General features: G+C 46.8%; 1 protein-coding gene across 6 annotated transcripts in view; it reads right to left on the reverse strand.

Moving 5' to 3' along the window:
- CSDE1 (cold shock domain containing E1) overlaps positions 1-21,724 on the reverse strand; it is a 1,384,522-nt gene that overhangs the window by 765,001 nt on the left and 597,797 nt on the right. For 3 of the 6 annotated variants that reach the window (XM_069633408.1, XM_069633407.1, XM_069633406.1), the window contains one exon: positions 5,114-5,254. The exons of the other annotated variants lie outside the window; for them this stretch is intronic. In XM_069633408.1, coding sequence (XP_069489509.1) covers positions 5,114-5,254 — 141 coding nt within the window. The remainder of the gene's footprint in view (positions 1-5,113; positions 5,255-21,724) is intronic. 6 annotated transcript variants of the gene reach the window in all.

Genomic DNA, 21,724 nt, shown 5'->3' on the forward strand with positions numbered 1-21,724 from the left:
GTTGCCGGAATTCCTTCGGGAGGCAGTGATCACCCCTCTTCTAAAACCAGGTAAGCCTAGCACAGACTGTGGGTCATATAGACCCCCATCGACGCTTAATCAGGACAGCAATATCCTCACGGCAGTGCTAGCAAACAGGCTTAAGCGAGTCATCGGCAGACTTATACACCCCGACCAAACGGGCTATGTCCCTGGTAGAAATATAACAGATAATCACAGGAGTCTGCACCATATTATTGACCAAACAGAGAAGGACCCGGGTGAACTGGCAATTGTTTCGCTAGATGCGGTTAAGGCTTTCGACTCAGTAAGATGGCCCTGGCTGCTAGCGACAGAGAATACGGAATGGGGCCTGGGTATCTTAGGTGGGTCAAAATGTTGTACAGCTCCCCAATTGCGAGAGTCAAAACAGGCGCCACTATCACAGATAAATGGCAACTTAGCAGGGGCACTAGACAGGGCTGCCCCTGGTCGCCTATGTTGTATATTCTAGCGTTGGAGCCATTGGCAGTTTGTCTTAGACAACAATATGGAGAGATAGGGATCCACACTGCGGGTGATCAGCATATAATGATGAGATGCGGATCTACTCTTGTATCTGCGCTTCCCGCAGAACCTACAATACACCCTGGAGGTGATGGAACGATACGCTACCCTCTCCGGCATAGCTGTGAACCCTAAGAATTCCAGTAAGTTTCTCTGGGGCGATACAGACGTGCCCTGCTAAAGAGCTTACCGGTATTGCCAATACCCTGGCGAACCGAGACGTTCAGATATCTTTGAATTGACATACCACACGACCAACTAGGAACACAAACACAGAAAAGGCAGTTGGAAGCATTACAAATAGCATGGCATTTTGGACCAGGTTACCCCTGGCCATGATGGGGAGGGCTGCTGCCCAGACTGTTAAATTCTTTTGTAAATATCCCATATGTGATCCCTAGCCGCTTCTTCACCAGTCTCCACAGCCTGTGCAGGGGTTTTATATGGCATAACTCCAGGAACAGGGTGGCCCTCTGGAAATTACAGAATTCATGTGACAGGGGAGGTATAAACCTGCCGAATTTTGAGTTATACTATTTGGCGGGACAGCTGCAATATGTGGCTAGGTGGCTGCCTGAAGAAAAAAAACAGTTGAAACCAGGCTGTTGTGTATGGATGCCGCTCCCTACTTCCTTAGAGAGACAGTGGGGTTATCTAAAACAAAGATAAGGGGAATGGCGAGGCTGTTGGTGCTTGGCTGGGAGGTGTGGCACAGAGCATGGCAGATGGTGGGATATCCGTCTCCGTTCTCCTTGCAGGTGTCGCTAGTGGTGCTATGCAGAGAGGATCCCTAACTGATAAGTGGTCCGTAGATCTTGGGAACCGATGGGCCTGGCTACCCTAGGAGATATATGGCAGGAGGGGGAGGCGCTGGAATTCCAGAGGCTAGTAGAGGACACTGGGGTACATAAAGGTCAACACATTACCGATTCTAGAATCGTTAAACGAGTGCGAGACAGGTGGCCGGCGGCGGTGCTTGCGGAGCAGCCTGATGCCACCATCGAGACGATGTAGGACGTCTCAGAGGGTGGGCATGAGGTGTCCCGCATATAGGAGCTACTGGGGACCAAGGTGGGGAAGGAATTGCTCCAACTGCGGCGAGTTTGGGAAGAAGAGGTGGGAGTACCCATGTCGGATGGGTTGTGGGAGAGAGTCCAAAGGTATAAGAAGGTCTCCCGGAACACAAGGCTCCAGCAGATCCAACTATATGTCACACAGAGCATACTTGACCACCCAGTAAAATTGCCAGGTTTGGTGGCCTCTTGACACAAAGATGCCCCAGGTGTGGGGAGGAGGAAGCAGGGATGTTACATATGTTCCGGGCCTGCCCGGAGGTGGGGAGGTTTTGGACAGAACTGAAGACACGCTTGGCAGGTAAAGGCATTACGCTGGAGGTGGAGTCAGCTTGGGCATGCATGCTTGGGGGTTTTTCCTAGACCACGTAACCTGATTAGCAAGATGAAAGACCTGGCCTACATCCTGGCTAAACAGAGAATTGCAATGTGCTGAAAGGCAGCCCATAGGCCTAGGGTAGAGTTGTGGTGGGCTGACCTCATGAAGTGGGCTGAAGCGGAAACGGCTGCCATGTTTGAAGCAGTCAGCAGGGGGGATGGGGAGGTGGGACCCCTAATAGAATGGAGGCAACTGGTGGCTTCAATGGTGGGCTCCTCCCAGGTCGACTATAGTGATAACGACAGAAGAGAATGGCAACACTACCGCCTGAAGGTGAACAGGCTGATGACATGGTCACAGGGGCTCAAGTTAATGGGGTGGAGGGGGGGTACGGTAGAGTATTCTGTGATGTTATGTGGTGAAACTTGAACATGGAAGTCCTAATTATTTGTAATGCTTGGTGTGTTATAACATTTTAAAAATATTCCCAAAAAAATGTTGATGAGAACACTGGTTTATCAGTCTATTCTGAAACAAGCAACACCATCTTGAATGCCAGTAGTTCTAGTACGTTAAGGTGAGTTACCTGTTGTGCTGACCACCTCTCCATATGTGGTGGGACTGAGTGTCCCCCACCGCACCTTTCTGCTATGCATCTTGACACAGCTTTGCGCTCTTCTGGTTTTTAGACAGTATAGAGAAGGATAAACTGGTGTTAACCTGTTCTGTACATTTTACACCACAGCTGGGAGTACCTTGGTGAATACAAAAAGTGACGAGGCAATCCAAAAAGGTAGCACTGAACTGGAAATGCCTATGACCCGCCTTGATGCGTGCATAATTTTGATGGCCTGGGAAAATTGAAATATGCAAGTATGCATTTTTCATATCTATTGTCGCCATGCAATCGCCCTCTCTTAGTAGGGGTATTACTTCTTTTAGCAATGTCATCCTGACCCTTAGTGGTTTGACATTCTTGTTTGCTGCTCTAAAGTCTAGAACTGGGTCTTTATGCCTTGTCTTTTTGGAAACCAAGAAGTAGAAGAGAGAAAAAATAAATAAAAGAACAATTAACTGCTGCTAAGACGCTTCCTTGATTGCTTCTTTCACCAACATTTGAATTTCTTCCTTTAGTAGCGGAAGATGTTATGCGGGTAGCGTGCATGTCTTGGTGGTTGATTGATATTGCAGCGTTCCGACAAACACTGCACAGTTTGTGATTGCAGACAACACCCACTTGTGCAATGTTATTCCCTCCCATGGGTGTATGGCAAGTGCCCACCTACTGGGGAGACATGGAAGGAAAGCCATTGCTCTGTGGAAGAAGCTGCCTCCGAATTTGACCTCCGTCATGTCTACAATGGCATTGGGTACCTGATGTGGGGAACTTTGATGGAGTACCATGTGCTGGTATTTGAAATGTACTAAGTTTGCATTGAGCGGTTAGATTGATTGGGGCGTTAAAGTTCTATATAGTTTGTTGATGTTCCTCTGCTGGTAAGGTTGGCTTGAAAGTTGATCGTTTCATGCTTATTTTTGCTTTTTCATGAGATCAGCCAAGGCTTTGCTAAAAAGTTGTGCATCTTCTATGGGTAGATCTATCAGCGTTGCCTGAGTTTCTGGCCTGAAACCAGAGCCCACTAACCATGAATGCCTCTTGATAACGGTCTTCTGCTTTCAATCTGCCCGCTGTATCAGTTGCATCCAGGGAATGATTACTACATTAGCAGATTACTTCCCCCTCATTTAGGATTTTGCCCACAGTGGACCTTAAGGACACTGGCACTTTCAAAAAGTTGTACATTTGGTCCCACTGTACTCTATCTAGCCATTAGCGCAATTGCATTAGCAACCTGTGCCAGGTAGGCTGAAAAGGTGGACATTTTCCTTCAGAGAGCATACATTTTTTACTTTCCGTGCCTGGGGTATATTCTTGAGCAGATTGTTCCACCTCTTTACAAGTTGTGATAGGAACTAATGAATCGTGTGTACTAGGCAGTGCAGTCTAAGCAGCAACCCAGAGAGTGTCTACCCTCTTTTCTATTTAAGGCAGAGCACTGTCCAAAACCAGATTTTCTTCGCAGTGTGAGACGCACAGTGGCGTAGTCTCAGCAGTCTGCACAGCTGTGCCGCAAAGGTGCCAATTGACAGATTGAGAAGAGTTCCTGTGACGCGATTGACTGATCCACATCTCAACATTGGCGAGTGAACCCTGATTGACATCTTCCCCGATCTATCAAGTTTAAGAAATGTTGGGGGGCAGGGTACACAGACAGATCTCGCACATCAAGATAGAGATGGTCACGGGCCCACTATTACTAGGGGGACAAAGAAGACTGGCACTCTGATCCCATGCAGCACAGGATAATGCACAATGCTAGTCGCTGCGTGTAAAACTCTGATGCTCAACTGGAAGGCTGTAAATTTTCTGAATAACGTATCTGAAACTAACTTCAAAGAAAGGTTTAGGCTTGAAATGTGACAAAATAAGTCGGAAGCAATGAACTGTGCACCACAAATCTGAAGACATTTTCCCACAGGTCCCGATAAATGACTCGGTAGCTGGTTTTTGGCTACCTGTGATATCAAAAGTGACTGCTGAGGAAGAGCAAACTTTTTGTAGCTTTAATCTAGCTAATTTATCCATTTTGGGCATCACCCGAACCACCAACAAGTAAAACTTGCTTGAGAGCATGTGCCAGTCTTTATGATTGACTTCTCCCATGCTTACTGCATTTGCAGGCTAGCTCTTGTGGATGATGGTCAGTGCCCTTAGGCTGTACAGGCCACATGCACCGAGAGGTGGATGACTGACGTTTGTGAATGACACTCGAATACTATAGTAAACAGCATAAACTGGGACCAGGAGAGAACCCTAATGACATAGGCTGGGAAAATTCAAACCGAACGAACATCCAGCCAGCAGCAGTGGATACCAAGAATTAAAGCATGTAGCTTATTCAGACCCTTTAACTTAGCAAGTCTGGCAGGCTCACCTTTACCATTTCTATTTTTGCTGTGCAAATAGTGTTCAGCTATCATGCGGCCTACACACCTCGGGAATCTGGAGAAGGGGCCCAGATGCATCAGTAGCATAATTCACTTTTGTTTAATTTCTATATAGTTATATTTCATATATATTTTTTGTTTTTACAAAGAAGTTGGTTTTACTCACTGGGACAACAGTAAATTCTACTTCATCAGAAATGTGGAGCTGGTTTCCGTCCAGGATTTCACTGAAGTGAAAGAACATTCGGGCATCCCGATCAACACATTTAATAAAACCAAACCCATCCCTCATTGCTGCAATCACACCCTGTGAAAGGGAAACAGCTCAATAAATACACATTCCCGGTCAACACTTCACTCCAGAATAAATCTTTAGCACAGCGTGCATACAAAATCAACAAGTGGCACTGGTTTAGACACCCAATGTTTGGAATATCAATCCATTTTAGGTTGACTTTACAGCAAGTTTTTCCAACTTTTTCCAACTTTGGACATTTTATGCTCAAACAGCACCAATCTATACTATTCGTGATGGGTCATAGTCTATTTGAATAGGTTTTTTCAGCATGCTTTTACTCAACCCGCAAGAGTACATGATCCAAATTAGCCCAGTTTAACTTTAGGGAAACTATTATATGCATGAATATTTAAGACGTTTAAACAAGCTGCACCAAGTGTCAACTTTTTACTCTCCAACTGGATGCTCCTAAACTATTTCCCTTTAAATGCCCAACGGAGGCACGTTATTTTCTGCAACCTATGCCGTTTGTCAGATTACATTCTATTAATTTAAAAGGTTTTAATGAATTTCATTTAGTGGACTGCTTAATACCTGGAAAAATAAGTGATTTAAATTTGTTGAAATAAAATTAAACATTTTCTTGTGCCAAGTTTCATTTGAAATGGGTGGAAGCGATTAACATTCAAAGAGTTCGTATTTTGCGTGACAATAAAACCAGAAAAGTTTTGAAAATATATGTAGCAGAATCACAAAGCAAGCAATACAAGCAAGTGCAGATTCAAGCACACCACAAGCCATGCACTGAAATATTTTAGTTGACCACAAACTCTCAAAGCAGAACGTAAATTAGTCAAAATGTAGCAAAAAAGTTCTCAATTGCGTCAGAGCCCGTCCTGCGTGTTTTAGGAAAAGGTTAATTTCACATGCCACATTCCAAATCATACCTACCATAAGGGATGAGAATTCTATGCATTAACCAGGACGACATGACTCAAGGTACACACACATGAACACTTAGCTTTCTCAGTGTAATACCGCAATTTATTTTGTGCTTTTCTCCACATAACGGGGTAATTTGCTATAAGAGCTCAACACTAAACATATCCTATATTCATTGGGATTTTGTCTTGGATCTGCATTTAAAAACGGACAAATTGGGCACTTCAAATCACCAAATACAGCAGAAAAGCTAAGTAGGGTGCTAGCAGGGTAGAATCATCTTCGATTTAAATCCGGGACACTGGATCTTGCAGCAGCATGTGAACAGTGCAAATAGAGCAGATTAGGTAAAGTTGAGGGGGGCCGGGGGGACGTAAAAGTGGAACCAATCTAAAAAAACTTTACACCCCTAGTTTTAGGTAAAAGGAAAAAGGACAAGACCCCATATAACGATTTGGGTAATCCTGGTTTTCGGTCCCCCACCTTCATAATTGGTTGGGAATGCCTGAACATTTGGCAATAGCAAACAGTATTTTTATAATGGGGGACATGTCTATGTGCATTTATAGATCTCAGCCTTTGATCATGTAAACTGTCTCCTGTGGAGCACCCCAATGATATGGGTGATTAGAGACCAAGTGCCCTGAAAGGAGCCTTGGTGAAACCCCTATTGAAGAAGCCCAATTTAGATCCTACAGTTTTAAAAACTATCGCCCAGTAGCCAATCTCTGCTTGCCCACCAAAATCTTAGAGAAAGTGGTCTGTGGTCAATTTCAGGATTTTGTGGAAAGCAAGAGTCTCCTGGATGAATGTCAGTCGGGGTTTCGACCCATTCATGGAACTGAGACCGCCTTATTGGCGGTCCAGGATGATCTGCTAGAAGCTGCGGATAGGGGAGGCTCCACAATATTGTTGATGCTGGACCTATCTGCAGCTTTTGATACGATAGATCACAAGAATATCCCTCAACGTATTGGGAAAAATCGGGAGAACCTGGTTTAGTTCCTTTTTGAAAAGATAGGACCCAGCGGGTAACACTAGGTGGTTTTCTCTCAGCATTACTTTGGCTAAGATGGAGTCCCACAGGGATCAGCATTGTCACCACTGATCTTTAATATATATATTCAACCACTATTTGATATATGAAGGAAGTATGGATTAAGATTCTACTCCTACGCTGATGATACCCAGATCTACGTGGAAACAGAACATAGTGGAGATATTTGAAAAAATTGACCAGTGCATGCAAGAGAGTAAAATATGGATGGCATGTAATCAGATTTAGCTGCATTAAGCTGTAGCTGAGGTAATTCTAGTCGGACCAGGAAGTAAGATTAGGACTGAAAAACAAAAATAGTCGCATGGATCCTGGGCGACGAGGTCCAGTTTTCAAGGAAAGTAAAGAACCTTGGATGTATATGGCAGTGAAGCCCAGGTAGGTGCTAAAGTAAAGGCTGTGTACTCTTCCTTGCGCATGCTGAGGAATGTGCTTCCCTTTGTGTCAACTGAAGCTCACCCAGTGGTTGTGGAAGTTGGTTAGCGCCCCTACCTTGTCTATTGCAACAGCCTAATGGCAAGGATCCCAGAAAAACAGATGAGACTTCAGAGGGCCCAGAATGCTGCGGTTAGGCTAATCGCTCACCTGGTAAAAAGAGACCATGTTTCAGCCTCCCGTAGATCTTTCCACTGGTTGATGGTAGAGGATCGGGTGAAGTTTAAGATGGCGTGCCTTATGCACAAATGCTTTTATGACCATGCACAAAAATATTTGAGTGCCAGGATTCAACGCCCCCAACCAACCAGAGAATTTCGCTCGGGAGAAACTGCTGATGACTGTACCCCGGACTAAACAAATCTCAAAGGGAGATGGGAGGTTCTCGGTCTTTGGTCTGAAGTTATGGAACCAGTTACCATCTACTATCTGTTCATTTTCATCGCTGGAAAGTTTTAGAAAAGCACTAAAACCTTTCTGTTCAAGTGAATTTAAGTGATGTGCTATACCTGCTAAGCTTCAAGTAATGTGTGAACTATAGTTAACATCTGCGCCTGAATGCAGTTCATTCTGCCTGGTGCGCATAAGAAATATCCAAAATGAAAACCAAATCATTTAGAGTCCTAGAATGACTACATTCTGGTAGTTTTCGGTGTGTTCATAGGCAAGAAGCAAGCAATAGCATCGGAGTGGAAAAGAGGTGACACGGTGGTGTGTGCTTGCGAGGAAACTGACCATTTTATCTTCAGCAGACAAAGAGGCTGTCATTGCAAAAAGGTCTCTTCAAACTCTTCAGGGCTATGTTAGTTTTATCACCAATAGCTAATTGAAGTCATTTTAGAGGATTAAAAATAGTGAAAAGTTTGATATGTACAATAAAAAAAAAAAGAATTGAATAATACCAACATATGCTACGTAATGTGCGTTATGACTCACCGATCCCATGATCCACTGATCTACTTGAATTGAAATATTAAAATAGGCCCAGACCTTCCAGTACTACGGAATAACTTTCAATAATAGTTGCCTTACATGGAAGGAAAACTTCATCACTCGAGGTCAGAAAATTAAGTAAGCTACAGGCAGTATTTTTAGTTTGCAAAGAACTTGTCACAATCTTATGCAAGCCATATGCTTACTATATATAGAGGAACGTGTGGCTACAGGAGACTATAGCAGTGAATTAAGGGGTACAACTAATCTGGATGGGCTACAAACTGAGAAAAACGTCTTCCTCAACAGTATTTTGGGTTTGCCTTCGACCACAGCATCAAATAGTATGCACCTTTAAACAGGACTTGGCCACATCTCAGATATCTTGACGTTTAAGCCTATGCTGTTTTGGTTTTCACTGTGGTCAGCCAAAGGAATAATTTAGCAAAATTCTTTGTTAATTTACGGTCTCTGGGAAAATGGCAAAAAATAGAATGGCTGGCATCTATCAAAACGTCCCTTGGAACCATGGTATTGGAAGGCCGTATGAAAGTTTCAAAAAGAAATCTGCTGATGGTTTGGGGCAGTAAGATGGTGGCTCTCAATCTTATGATGGTTTCTATAAGGAAATGGCTCCTTTCTCCAAATCCTTTGGGGCAGCCAGGTACCTTATACAGGTCACTAATATCATCAGTCCTTACTGACCCGAATCAGCCAGACTAAGACCCCTCCATATTAGGGCAGTGGGTGAAGTGCGCCGAAAGAGAGCATGTTGTCCAAGGTGCATGCTAGGGGGATGGGGAGGAGGGGTATGTGATTCCCTTGGAGTCTGCCCAGTGGCAGAATCTGGTAAATTTGCTTTCGTACTAGACCCCGGTAGCCCTGCTCCTGGCGCCCTGCACGATTTCCAGATTGGCCTGTGAGAGGCTAAGGTGCCGAAGCGTTACCTGCTCAGGTACCACGCTGTGATGGCCATTTTCCCTGGCGTCGGGTGGATGACTCTGACCCTTTCCTGGGCCAGAAGATGTGCTGGGCCCGTCAAGAGGTACATAGGGGGCACCTGCAAAAGACTTAGCAGCTCAAAAAACCATGGCCTGGCCGGCCACCATGGAGCTATTAGAGTGAGGAGTTGCCGAGACTCCTTGATTTTGCAAATTACCCTGTGGATCAGGGGAGTGAGTGGAAAGGCGTAGTCCTTCATACCAGTCCACTGGAGGTGAAATGCGTCGCCCAGATGCCGGGGCACTGACCTTGCCAGGATGCGAACTGGGGCACTTGTTGTGCCAGGTGGCAAAGAGATCCGCCTGGGGGAGACCCCACCTGTTGAAGATCTCCTGCGTAACAAGGTTGTTTAGCTGCCACTCGTAATTGTCCACTCCCAGCCTGCTGAGCCTGTCCACTTCCAGTTGGGATTCCCCCGGGAGGCATTTGTATTTAGTGCTTTACTCCAAAGCGCTGCACATTTTAACAGGATACATAAAACAATTAACATTATAACAGTAGAAGCAATTTACAATTGTGAAGCAGACCAACAAAACAGTAAGTAGAGCAATTAAACTGAAGGGAAGAGGAAAGTAGTGCATTAGAACTGAGAGGGAGGGGAAGAGGAGGAGGGAAACTGATGGGGTAAAGGGTGAGAATGGGGGGTGAGGGTGGAGGGGCGGGAGATCAAGGTAATGAGGTAAGGGGGAGGGGGCAAGAAGGGGGAGGGGTTTCATGGCCGCGAATGGAGGAGAGATTTAAGGGATGTGCGGAATGAGGAAAAGGTAGAAATAAGAGCGGAGTGAGAGGTAAGGAGTTCCAGTGCATGGGGGCTAGGAGTTGGAAGGAGCGGAAACGGGATGCGGCACAAGGGGAGGGAGGAACAGTGAGAAGGAAGTGGTCAGCAGAGTGAAGAGAGCGGGAGGGAGTGTAGAAAGAGGAGGGAGGAGTGATAAGGGGGAGCAAGACCGTGAACAGATTTAAAGACTAGGCAGAGAAAATGAAATTTTTAAGTTGGGAGTGAAAGGGAAGCCAGCCAACGGAGGAAAGGGAAGCAGAGATGGAGTCACGGGAGGACAGTAGACAGTACAGACGGCAGAGTGGTAGATTTAATGGGGGCGAGATGAGAAGAATGAAGTCCAAAGAATAAGGAGGAGCAGTAGAAGAGGCAAGAGAAGATAAGGGAGGAGATTAAACGTTTAGTAGCATGGAAAGTGAGAGGGGCAGACTTTGCAAATATTAAAGAGGTGGAAACGACAGGCACGAGAGGAGAGATGAGTCAAAGTGAATGCCTAAATTGCGAGTGGGTCAGAGATGGGGAGATCAGAAGGAGGAAAATGAATGAAAGGAGGAGAGGGAGGAGGAAGAGGGTTGGAGGGGAAGAAAATTACTTCAGTTTTATCAGTGTTAAGGGAAAGCAAGTGAGAAGACATCCAGTTTTTAATTGCAGAAAGACAGGAAGAGAGTTTAAGGTGGAGGTCGGTAGAGAAGGAAGAGAAGGAAAGGAAGAGCTGAGTATTGTCGGCATAGAAATGGTGTGAAATGCCAAATGAGGCGATAACAGGGTCAACGAGGGAGGTGTAGAGTGAGAAAAGAAAAGGGCCAAGCACCGAACCTTGGGGTACTCCGTATACCAGAGGCTGGGTAGGAGAGGAGCGGCCTCCGCAGGAAACAGTAAAAGAGCAGGAGGAGATGTAAGAGGAAAGCCAGTTAAGAACAGAGCCTTTGAATCCAAAGGAAGAAAGTGTTGAGAAGGGGGTGATCCACAGTGTCGAAGGCAGCAGAGAGGTCTAGAAGAATAAGGCCAGAGGATTGCTTAGAGTGTCGAGCAGAGAGGGGGGAGTTAAGGATGTAAGTGCGGGCAGTTTCAAGAGTGTTTAGGATGGAAGCCACATTGAGAGGGAGGAAGGAGAGAGAGATTAGTGACAAAGGTTGAGAGCTGCGAGTAGGCACGGCGCTTGAGAAGCTTAGAGGGGAATGGGAGAAGCGAGGTAGGGCAGAAGTTGGAGGCGAGTAGGGGATCAGCAGAAGGTTTCTTTAGAAAAGGAATGATAGTGGCATGTTTGAAAGCAGAGGGGAAGATAGCTGAGGAAAGGCAGGTGCTGAAGAAGGAAGTTAAGAAGGGAATAAGAAGAGGGTAGATCTTAGGTATAAGGAGGGCTGCTCCTTATACTTAAGATGGTGGACTGCTGTGAGGCAAATGTTTTCCAGGGTCCATTCCCACATGCTGCTAGCCAGTCCGCACAGAGGAGGGGATCTGGGGCCTCCCTGCTTGTTGAATTTGTACAAGCTGGTCGAGTTGTCCGTCTGGATGAGGACAAGCTTGCCCCTGAGAAGTGGTAGGAATGCCCTGAGCACCAGCCAGATGGCGTTCAGCTCTAGCCAATTGTTGTGGTATTCCTCCTCCCAACGAGTCCAGGTGCTGTGGACCGAGAGGTCGTCCGGGTTGGCTCCCCAGCCCTCGAGCGAGGAATCTGTGGCGATGGTGGCCCGCGGATAGGGTGGCCAGAAGAGCTTACCCATCTGCATGTTGCAGGTTCTGGACCACCAAGTGAGGTCCGGGTGGAGCGATGGAGGAAAACGTATCATCTCGGATTGAGAGCCCCGCTCCTGGTTCCATGAGGCCGCAAAGTGCAGCTGAATCCTCCTCATCCTTAGTCTCATGTGCTGAACTGCCAACAAGACAGCTCCCAGTAGACCTAGGAGGTGTTGGTACCACCATGCTGAGGTCCCTTCTCTGCTGAGGAAGTGGGCGGTGGAGCTCTTGATGGCCGGGATTTTGTCCTCCGACGGATATACTTTCTCGGAGCACGTGTCCCAGATGAGGCCCAAGAATGTCAGAGTACATGGGCTGCAGCTGTGACTTCTTTGATTGAGCGAGAAGCTCAGATCGTGCAGTGTGTTCATAAGGGCATAGGAAGAGTGGTGAACCGCTTCTGGAGATGTAGCCCTGACAAGCCAGTCGTCAAGGTATGGGTAGTTGTGGAGGCCCCGCGCTCTGAGGAGGGTCGCCACCACATTCATGAGCCTGGTGAAGAACCTGGGGGCCGAGTTGAGGCCAAAAGGAAGGACCTTGTATTGAAAATGGAGTCCATGACCCTGAACCGGAGGAAAGAACGATGGGGCTGCCAAATAGGGACATGTAGGTACCTGTACTTCAGATCCAGGGAGCACATCCAGTCTCCCCTGCACAATGTCTCTACAATAAAGGCTGGTGTAACCATCTTGAATTTTTGCAGGTGTAAGGAGAGGTTGAGGATGGAACGGTCCCAAGCACAACTCTCAGGCCTGCCTGGTGGTTCTGAATGGCGAAAATCCTGGAGTAAAAGCCAAAGCCTCGCTGGGAGGCTGGGACTTCCTCCACTGCCTGGATCTCTACGAGCGACCGCATCCCTCAGAGTTGCTGTCCCCAACCTCTGGGAATGGAGGGGAGGAGGGCGGAGAGGCTGGAATAGGATGGCGGTACCCCGTGGATACTACAGAGAGGATCCAGGGGTCCGCAAAATTCTGCTGGCAGAAATGTGCACGGAGAGCAAGTCTGCCCCCCACCGGAGATACGAGGACCTGAAGGGGCGGGTCATGCCTTCTTTCCCTCTAAAGGCGGTTCCGGGGGGGGAGGGGGAAGGGGAGAGAACTGGAAAAAGACCTTACCTCCCCCTGCCCCTTTTTGTTGCTTGCGCCGATTCTGAGACAGCGAGCAGTCAGTCTGCGTTCCTGGAAGGAACGGAACCCTGCGTATGTAAGACCTCTTTTTGAGCGCTGCTGAGATGGTGTACGATTGGAGCGTGGTCTTTGTAAGGATGGACAAAGACTTCGCTGTTTGTGAGCTGGTCTTGTCCAGCTCTTGGTCCGTAGAGCTAGTGGAAGCCCCCCCCCCCCCCCCCAAACACCCCCCCTAGAATGGTAGATCTAGTATGAGTTCCTGGACATCCTGATTACATTTTGTTGCCCGGAGCCAGGCTGTCATGTCCGTGGCAATACAGATGGCACGACCTGAGGTGTCAAGATGGGCCACTGTGGATTCCATGAGGTCATGAACAACCAGCTTGGCCTCAGCTAGCCCCGCCTTAAAGCGTGATTGGCTCTGGGTGGGGAGTTCCGTGAGGAAGTCGGCATTTTCCCGCCATAATCTTTTGGGGACTGCCAGCATGGCGTAGGCCGGACGTAAACGTAAAGAGGCGTTGGAATAGAGTTTCTTGCCATACGCCTCCAAGATTATCTCCTTGTATAGCAGCACCGCAGGAGGACGCTAAGGACGACTGAGGCTTTGAGTATAGTGATGCTGCAGCGATCACCGAGGAGTGTGGATGAGGATGGGCCGAAAGCAAAAGTGCATCTCCCTTCATCTGCCCGTACTCTGCGTCCAGGCGTCGATTGAACGGCTGGGCTGAGTGGGGTTTGAGCCAGCCCTTCTTGGCCAGGGAGACTACATCGGTCTGCATAGGAATCCCTGATTTGGCAGAGGGACATCAGCCAAACCCCCCCCCCCCCGCCGGCTGCTTGACCTCGGGTTGGGGTAGGCCCAGGTATTTCACCAGCCCAGCAAGACATTCGTGGAAGGCCCTGGCTGAGGATGGTGTGCCCGGATCGTCCTTATCCGGAAGGAAGGAAGGAAGGAAGGAAGGAAGGAAGGAAGGAAGGAAGGAAGGAAGGAAGGAAGGAAGGAAGGAGCCGGCGGAGGTAGCGAGTGGGCTGTGCAGGCAGAGGAGGCGGCGGCTGCAATGGGGTCTGGGGGCCCGATGGAGGAGTCTGTGGCGTCGCTAGCATGGTTGGAATGACTTCCCTGATGGAGTCTCCGATAACCCCCATCTGAGGTGACTTCATGAGGCCGAGGAACTTATCGAAGAACACCTCCTCACTGGCCAAAGAGGTGGCAAGGGGTGCTGACGGGGTAGCGAGGAGCTGCTGGAGTCACTGCGTACCCTGTCCATAAGGATGCATAGGAAAGCTGCCCTGCGGAAATGAGTGGTAGACTGTACGCCACGTACCTGGTTGAGGCCAGTCCCACCTTGACACTCGTTCTTCGCCGTATTCCTGGAATGGCGTCGGACGGGCGCCTCTTTCTGCCATGGCGGCCATTTTGTCGAGCTGCCTGCCACGTGCCTGCAACGTGTTGCTCGGCCCGCTGGGACCAGCCTCCACCAAGACTTTTGCGTGTGGATCACGAGGCCTACCCTGCTCCTCGAGCCTAGGCCCAGTAGGTGTGACTCCCTCAACTCGGGGTCTGTAGAGCTACATTTAGGTGCCCTCTCGAATGTATTGCCGGTATTCGGGTGTAGCCTCTCGGCCATGATGCCAGTAGAAGGGGCGAGCCCCTTGTGTGGAGACCCGGTTAAAGAACCTTCCGGTCCCTCAACATTGCGACTGGTAGGATTTGAGGATCCCTCAACCCGGAGGCCGCTATCTGAAGCAGCCTCAGTGCACGTGCTGGTAGAAGGACTTGATCTGTCCCTCCAGTGCGGGAGAGTCCGTGGGGAAGGAGTCTCCCTTGCGGGATGCGATGGAGAATATCGGCCCTACCTTGGGACTAGTTTGATGTTTCACCAAGTTCTCTGGAGGCAACTTCAGGAAGAGCTCCCTCCACCTCTGTTCTTAAGCGCCTTTGTGGAATGTGATTGGCAACCGTGGTCTGGGCCAAGGCAACGCAGGCAGAGGGTGTGGGGGTCTGAAGTTGGGAAGAGCCCGTTGCAGGATGGACACCTGCTGAACCCTGTAGAAGTCGACATGCGCCCGGGAAGAGCGTGACGCCCGAGGACCGAGTACCTGAATGAGAAAAAAGACAAAGAACTATCCGCGCGTGGAATTAAATGGCCAAAGCCAAACCCAGGAACGTTGGCGAATTCCGCCCGTTCCAGTCGACGGTGAAAAGGTGACTGGGGTGTGGCGCCAGAGGGCAGAGTCAGGGCAGCACATGCTCCCTGGACCACACCCGGTGCGCTTCTAAATTTAAACGGGAAGTCGTTTTTTTTCTGGTGAAAAACTGTCTGCCGTCCCTTGGAAGGGACGCCCATCCAGTATAGAGGAAAGGGGACAGGACGTAAGAGTAAGGAGAACGTATTTCTAACTATGTGATGTGAAATTATGATCAGTGCTTTGTCATTTTATATTTTGCTGTGCTTTTATTCAAATCAGGTTTTGCTTTCTGCTGTTGATATTTTATGAATCCGAAACAAATTTCATAAACGAAAAAGTTAATACAATCTGGCAAAATACAAAAAGGTACAAGAACTACAAGTAATGAGTGAAATTCATAAAAATGACAAACAGGATCTCAATATGCATAATCCAGTGTTTAAAATTGCTATAGGAGAGCAGAATTCCCAAATGAATGCCCATCTACAATTACTGGAAGCAGGCCTCCAGATAAGTGTCGCACTGGGTGTTTATACGCATTAAAATCTTGTAAATCTGACACCACAATGTGTGCAATGCAAAGGGCAAGTGACTTGATGGAAACCAGAACACCTCATGATTCATATCTGCATGGATGAAATTGCAGGCCATGTAGGAGCAGTTCAGAAATGTCTGCACTGAATGCACAGAGCCCATCAAAACAGCACAGTGAGATGAGAGGATGAAGAGTCTGTTCAAATTCTGTTGCGTTTTAGAGCTGTAGAAGTTCATGGAAATTATGCATTTCACAATCAGACAATTCTGCCATGAAGCCTGAAAGCACAGAATACAAGTGTGTATTACTGTGTAATTGGCCACGTTTGGCGAGTCTTAAAAATTAAAATGTATACAGAATAGAGCAAATGTGCAGGAAAAATCCAAGTCGTATTGAGTAACTTATCGTCCTGCAACATTAACACATCACCGTCTGCAAAATACTTGAGGAAATGAACCAGCTCAATAGTGGCTGAGAATTGGTGCACACATTTGTTCTGTAGCTGAACAGTTAACCTTATTTGAACTAGTAGCTATCAATGGTATATTAATTTCATCTGTAAGGAGGTTGTACTGCAGAGGCAATTAACTGTTCTATGTGGGTGGTGCTCCCACTGCCAGTAAGCTATTCCAATTCTTTGAGAGAGGAGTTTGGATCGCCTGTCTCCACTGCTGGGCATGTTTTGTGATGGGAATTTGTACTGCTGAGGCCTATGCTGTTCACTTTCTATGCAAGCCGAGCTTGCATTTGAGGCCCTTCATATACCAGTTCAGCATGGAGGTGCTTGCACAGTCCTCTCCCACGTAGTGTAATCTATATGAGAGAAACTTCAACAGCCATGACCTTTTCTGTACAAATCTTGTCCAGTTGAAACCCACGCCATTCCTGTTCCATGTGAGCAAAGAAAGATCTACTAAGTCCAATGGCATACCCTTTCTATATTAGGGAGCGTGCACTCCTGAAGAAGGTGCTGTACCAGTTTAATGAGGCGAGCTCCTACCACTGAGACACATTCTTTATCTGTTGTGTTGGCATCTTCCACACTTTGCCTTGCATGGATTAACTCTATCAATTCTACATGAGGAAGGTTTGCTTTGCCATTTTCCTGAATTCCCTTCTCTGTGAGGGAAGCCTTAACGGCTCCTACTCAAAGCAGACCTTCTGTGGAAGGGCAGCATTAAGCAGCTTATGCTGCTGTTAACCCATTCTTTGCATGCAAGGAAAGCTCAGTGTTCGTGTTCCATTTGCAAGTGCTTGTGCTTCGGCACACTGCATTATCTGTCACCCGTGAGAGAAATCTGCTTTTCTGTCATGATGTAGACAACATGATGTCTTTAGAGTGACATTTTTGCACGCGTCAGCTGGATGTGGCATATGTTTTGCTCGCTTGTGAAGGAGAAAAATCATTTTTACTCTGAAAATAATGGACACTACCCGGGAAGAACAAAATGTAGGACCTTTATTACCGTTTCTCAGCAATCACCACTCATTTATAGGATTACAAATACGGGGAATGTCCAGAACAGAAGCATGGCCCTTAATAATTACAACTACCTCACGCAGGGCAGGATGTGAACCTCAGTAGCATTTAGGGAGGTGCCAAATAGGAGGAACAGTGGGGATGTATACCTACATGACGTCCTTTGGGTAAGGGAAAGCAAAGTGCTTATGAAGTGCAATCGGCCTTAGTTAATAAATGCACTCATTGGTTGGGGATCATAAGGGGATGTAAATCCATAATCTGGGAGGACATACAGCACTGTGAGCGGGGTACAATGCCAAAGGGGATATGGAATTCATTGAAATTACACTGAATGTTTCAGTCCTCGTGGAGGGCCTCCTATCAATAGAGATGATATCCTACCTGCCAATAAATAGCCTGGTTTCCATTCGCACAGGAGCCTCTCAGTTTAGCCATAGAGAACATAGCCAAATCAAATCAGCCCCACATGTCATCTGTACCAGAGACCGCAATTAGGGATGGGAGGGATGGGGTTGAATGACTGGCTAGCAGTGATGGTGAACCTGAAGACCCCTTGCAGATCTCCAAGCTGAGGGAGAGTATGGGAAGCGACCTGTAAGGGTCCTTTCTTGGAACGTGGCAAGGGCCAATAGATTACTGCCAAACCTCAAATGGATCCGCTTGCTACACAGTTTTGACTTTGTCGGTCTACAGGAGACTTGGGCAATGGAATTCCTTGAGGTACTGGGGTTTAGTACTTTCAACCTTTACGCAACTAATGGCCTGAAGGGTAGGACAAAGGGAGGACTGGCAATTTTCATCAGCCCCACTCTGGATATTTCCTCCAAGTTGATCCTCACAAGCTCTGCTGACCTCATGTGTCTCCATCTGAGTAGCAAAGGGACACTTTTGCTGGTTAACATTTTTAATAGAGTTGGCGGTAAGGGCAGCCTAGAAAGCCTAAAAGCCATGAGCTCACTGATCCAGAGGACAGTCATCATCCAAAAACCCTTCAATTACACTAGTTATGGGGGATTTTAATATGCAGTATGAATCCCTGGAGGTATTGGAGGTTATTTGGGATGAACGAGACGCAGTCTCTAGTATTCCAGCAATGGTGATATTCAGACCAGCTAGATGCCATCCAGTCGCAGTAGAGGTGGCGCGGAATGCTTCCTGACAAACCTGGACATTTTACCTTTGTAAGTCACCAAGCAGATTCCCGGATTGATTAGGTTTTACTATTAAGTATGTCAGATTGGGCAAGGGTTGAAAGTATGGAGGTGATAATACGTAGTGTAAGTGACCATTAGCCCCTGACCTGTAATATGAATATGGCAAAACTTGGGGAAAGCAGCCAAGGAGGACTGAGGTTGGGGAACTTCACCCCGGTAACAGGTAACTCTAGAAAGGCCATTAAATGGGTTGTCACTTGATCTCCCCCTAAACAAACCGAGGATATACGCCAGTATCGAACAACATATTGGCGGAATCTGTTCGAGATGTGAAACCACTTGTGAAATTGAAGAATTATATTTGAATATGACAAAGGTATTGCACTCTTTTCTTTTAGCAAACCAGCTGGGAATACAAGTAAGCAGGTGCTGGGCAATAAGGGATGGTTTGACAGTGAATGCCATAAGGCAAAGAATGTGCTACTATTTTACCTAAGGGCCGTAACCAAGATTGAAAGGTCACACCTAAATAAAACTAAGAACCTCTAACAAATTGCTAGTAGATGCTAAAAAGGCTCAGTTTATAGGGGAAAAAATGGGAGGACCTGTTAGGCCATTGAAAGTAAGGTGATCAGGTAAACATTTGGTAGTCCATTGCGGGCGAGGAAAATAAGCAGGTTAATCATTTGCTAACCCATATCCCCCAGTTTGAATGGTTTCAGTATTTTAGTACCCTTTATGAAATTGGCCACAATGCATCTCTAGATTGTAATGAATGCAGTGAAACCGGGGAAAAAGAGGAACGCACTCCACTTTCACTGTTAATGAGATGAAGGAGGTCATTAACAGTCTGGGTGGGGCAAAGCATCTGGGCCGGACAGTGAGTGAATCAACCCAGTCTGGGGCCCCTTGGTCAAGCGGGTGTTTGATAGTATCGCTGAGTTATGGAATGTGCCTCAGTCTTAGAGAGATGCAATAATAGTGCCAAGTCAGATACGTTGCTTGCAGGACAGGTCCTGATCGCACCCACTTGTCTGGCTGAGGTGATGGCCACGAGGAACAGTGTCTTCCACGAGAGAAACTTGAGTGGGGCTTGATGCATAGGTTCGAAAGGTGCCCCCGCATAAGTCTGGTCAGGACTAGGTTTATTTTATTTATTTATATAGGGCTAAAGCCCGCAGGCATCGGAGCGCATTCCAAAGAGACAAGACGAGAGGAACAAAGACGGGACAGCAGAGTGGGCAAACGGTCGTTTCACAGTGCTAAGATTGTCATAATTCAAAGATTTATTTGAATAACAGTGTTTTCAATTTCTGTCTGAACAGAATATAGTTGGTTTCAAGTTTCAGAGATATTGGTAGTTCATTCCATTTTTGGATACTTCTAGTCGGAAAAGCCTTGCCTAGGCATTTTGCTTTTTCGTTGAGATAGTTTGTAGGCGGCCTTTATTGGAAGACCTAAGGCACCTAGGTGGCACGTGCCACTTAAACTGTTACTTTAGATAAGCTGGGGCTTTGCCATATAGGCATTGATGGACCATGGTGAGAGACTTAAAAATAATTCTTCCATGGCCAACCAGTGAAGATCTTTTTCTATCTCCTGTGATGTGTTCCCTTCTTGACCTGTGTATGATTGTCCTGATGGCGTTATTTTGTATCGCCTGACATTGTTTCAGACATTTACTGTTTGCTCCTAGGAGCAAGGAGTTTCCGTAATCAAGTCTGGACAGTATTGTTGCTCTGGCAATGATGGTACTGTTCTTATGATCGAACAAAGGTCTACATTTTTTCTGAAGTATTTGATGGTACTGGCAGTTTCTTATTAAGTAGGCTGTGTGCGCCTCTGCTCCTAGGGAGGCTTGTAGGTGGACTCTGAGTCTTCACTTTCTCGGATATTAGGTTTTGTGTGTTTTTGATACTGAAGATTATTGGGGATTCAGTTTCTTTCTGGCCTGTGGTGACCCAAAGATCATCAGCTCTGTCTTAGTGCTGTTGAGACACATCCAATTGTCCTTCATCCAACTCTCAATGGTGTTATATAAGGTAAGTTTGTCGCTGTCCTGTTTGTAATCCCCACTGAGCTCGAAGACCAGCTGGGTATCGTCGGCAAAGTTGGTAAAGAATATACCCATTTGGGACAGCATGGTACAAAGGCAATGCATATACAAGTTGAATAGCAGTGGGGAGAAGCTAGCTCCCTGTGGAACTCAGCAGTCCACAAGTTTGGTGTTTGAGGCCTTATTTCCCCAGACAATCCTGGATTGCCTGTCATGTAGAAACAAGGCTATCCACTCAGTTGCCTCTCGTGAGCAGTTTCCTGAGTTTGAGGGCCTCTCGGAGTCTTGTGTGATCTAGCAGATCGAATGCTGCCGAGAGGTCCAATAAGATTAATAAGCCTGATCTGCCCTTGTCCAAAATGGACATTTCAGTCTGAAGGTCTAGGAGAGCCGACTCGGTACCGTGACCAGTCCTGAATCCAGACTGTTGGGAGTGTAACAGGTTGTCGTCATCCACGTAGTTTTGGAGTTATTCGGTGGCTATTTTATCTAGAATTTTCAACAGAAAACTGCAGTTTGTTACAGGTCTTAAATTTGCCGGGTCTTGTTGGTCTAGGTCGGATTTCTTAGGTAAAGGAGCGACCGTGATTGTTGCCACAGTTTGGTCCCTAAATGAAGCATTAACCATTCTTCAAAAGAAGGGAGCAAAGAGACAGTTTTCTAAGATAAGTTTTTGTGATGGTACGTTTTCCGAGCATGAAGCACATCTCATGTTTGAGAGTGTTTTCTTCATTTCTTCCAAAGTAATGGGCCTGAATTGAAACTTCGTATTTCCTAAATCAATCTTTTCTGTTGGTTTAATCTTAGTCGGTGTGCTTACGGTCTGACAGTTAAGAATGGTCTCTGGCTTTACTGATTTTGTTATGGAAGGCCATTTGGACTTTCTCACAATCTGTTTCTGTGGGCTGGAAAGGTGGAGTGGATCTGAAAGAGCTTTCCAGTGGAGTTAGCCGCAGTGCTGATAAGCTTGTTGTAGTTTTTCTTGAGGTCAATGAGTTTGGATTTGTACCTGCGGTTTGCATTCTTCCAATACATTTTATTTGTTTCTGCGGGTTCTTTTAACCATTTCCTTTCGAGTTTCCGTTTTTCTTTTTTAAGATCAATAGCTTC

This window comes from Ambystoma mexicanum, chromosome 13 (genome assembly GCF_040938575.1).
Source record: "Ambystoma mexicanum isolate Mex_15411 chromosome 13, UKY_AmexF1_1, whole genome shotgun sequence".
Classification (NCBI taxonomy): domain Eukaryota; kingdom Metazoa; phylum Chordata; class Amphibia; order Caudata; family Ambystomatidae; genus Ambystoma; species Ambystoma mexicanum.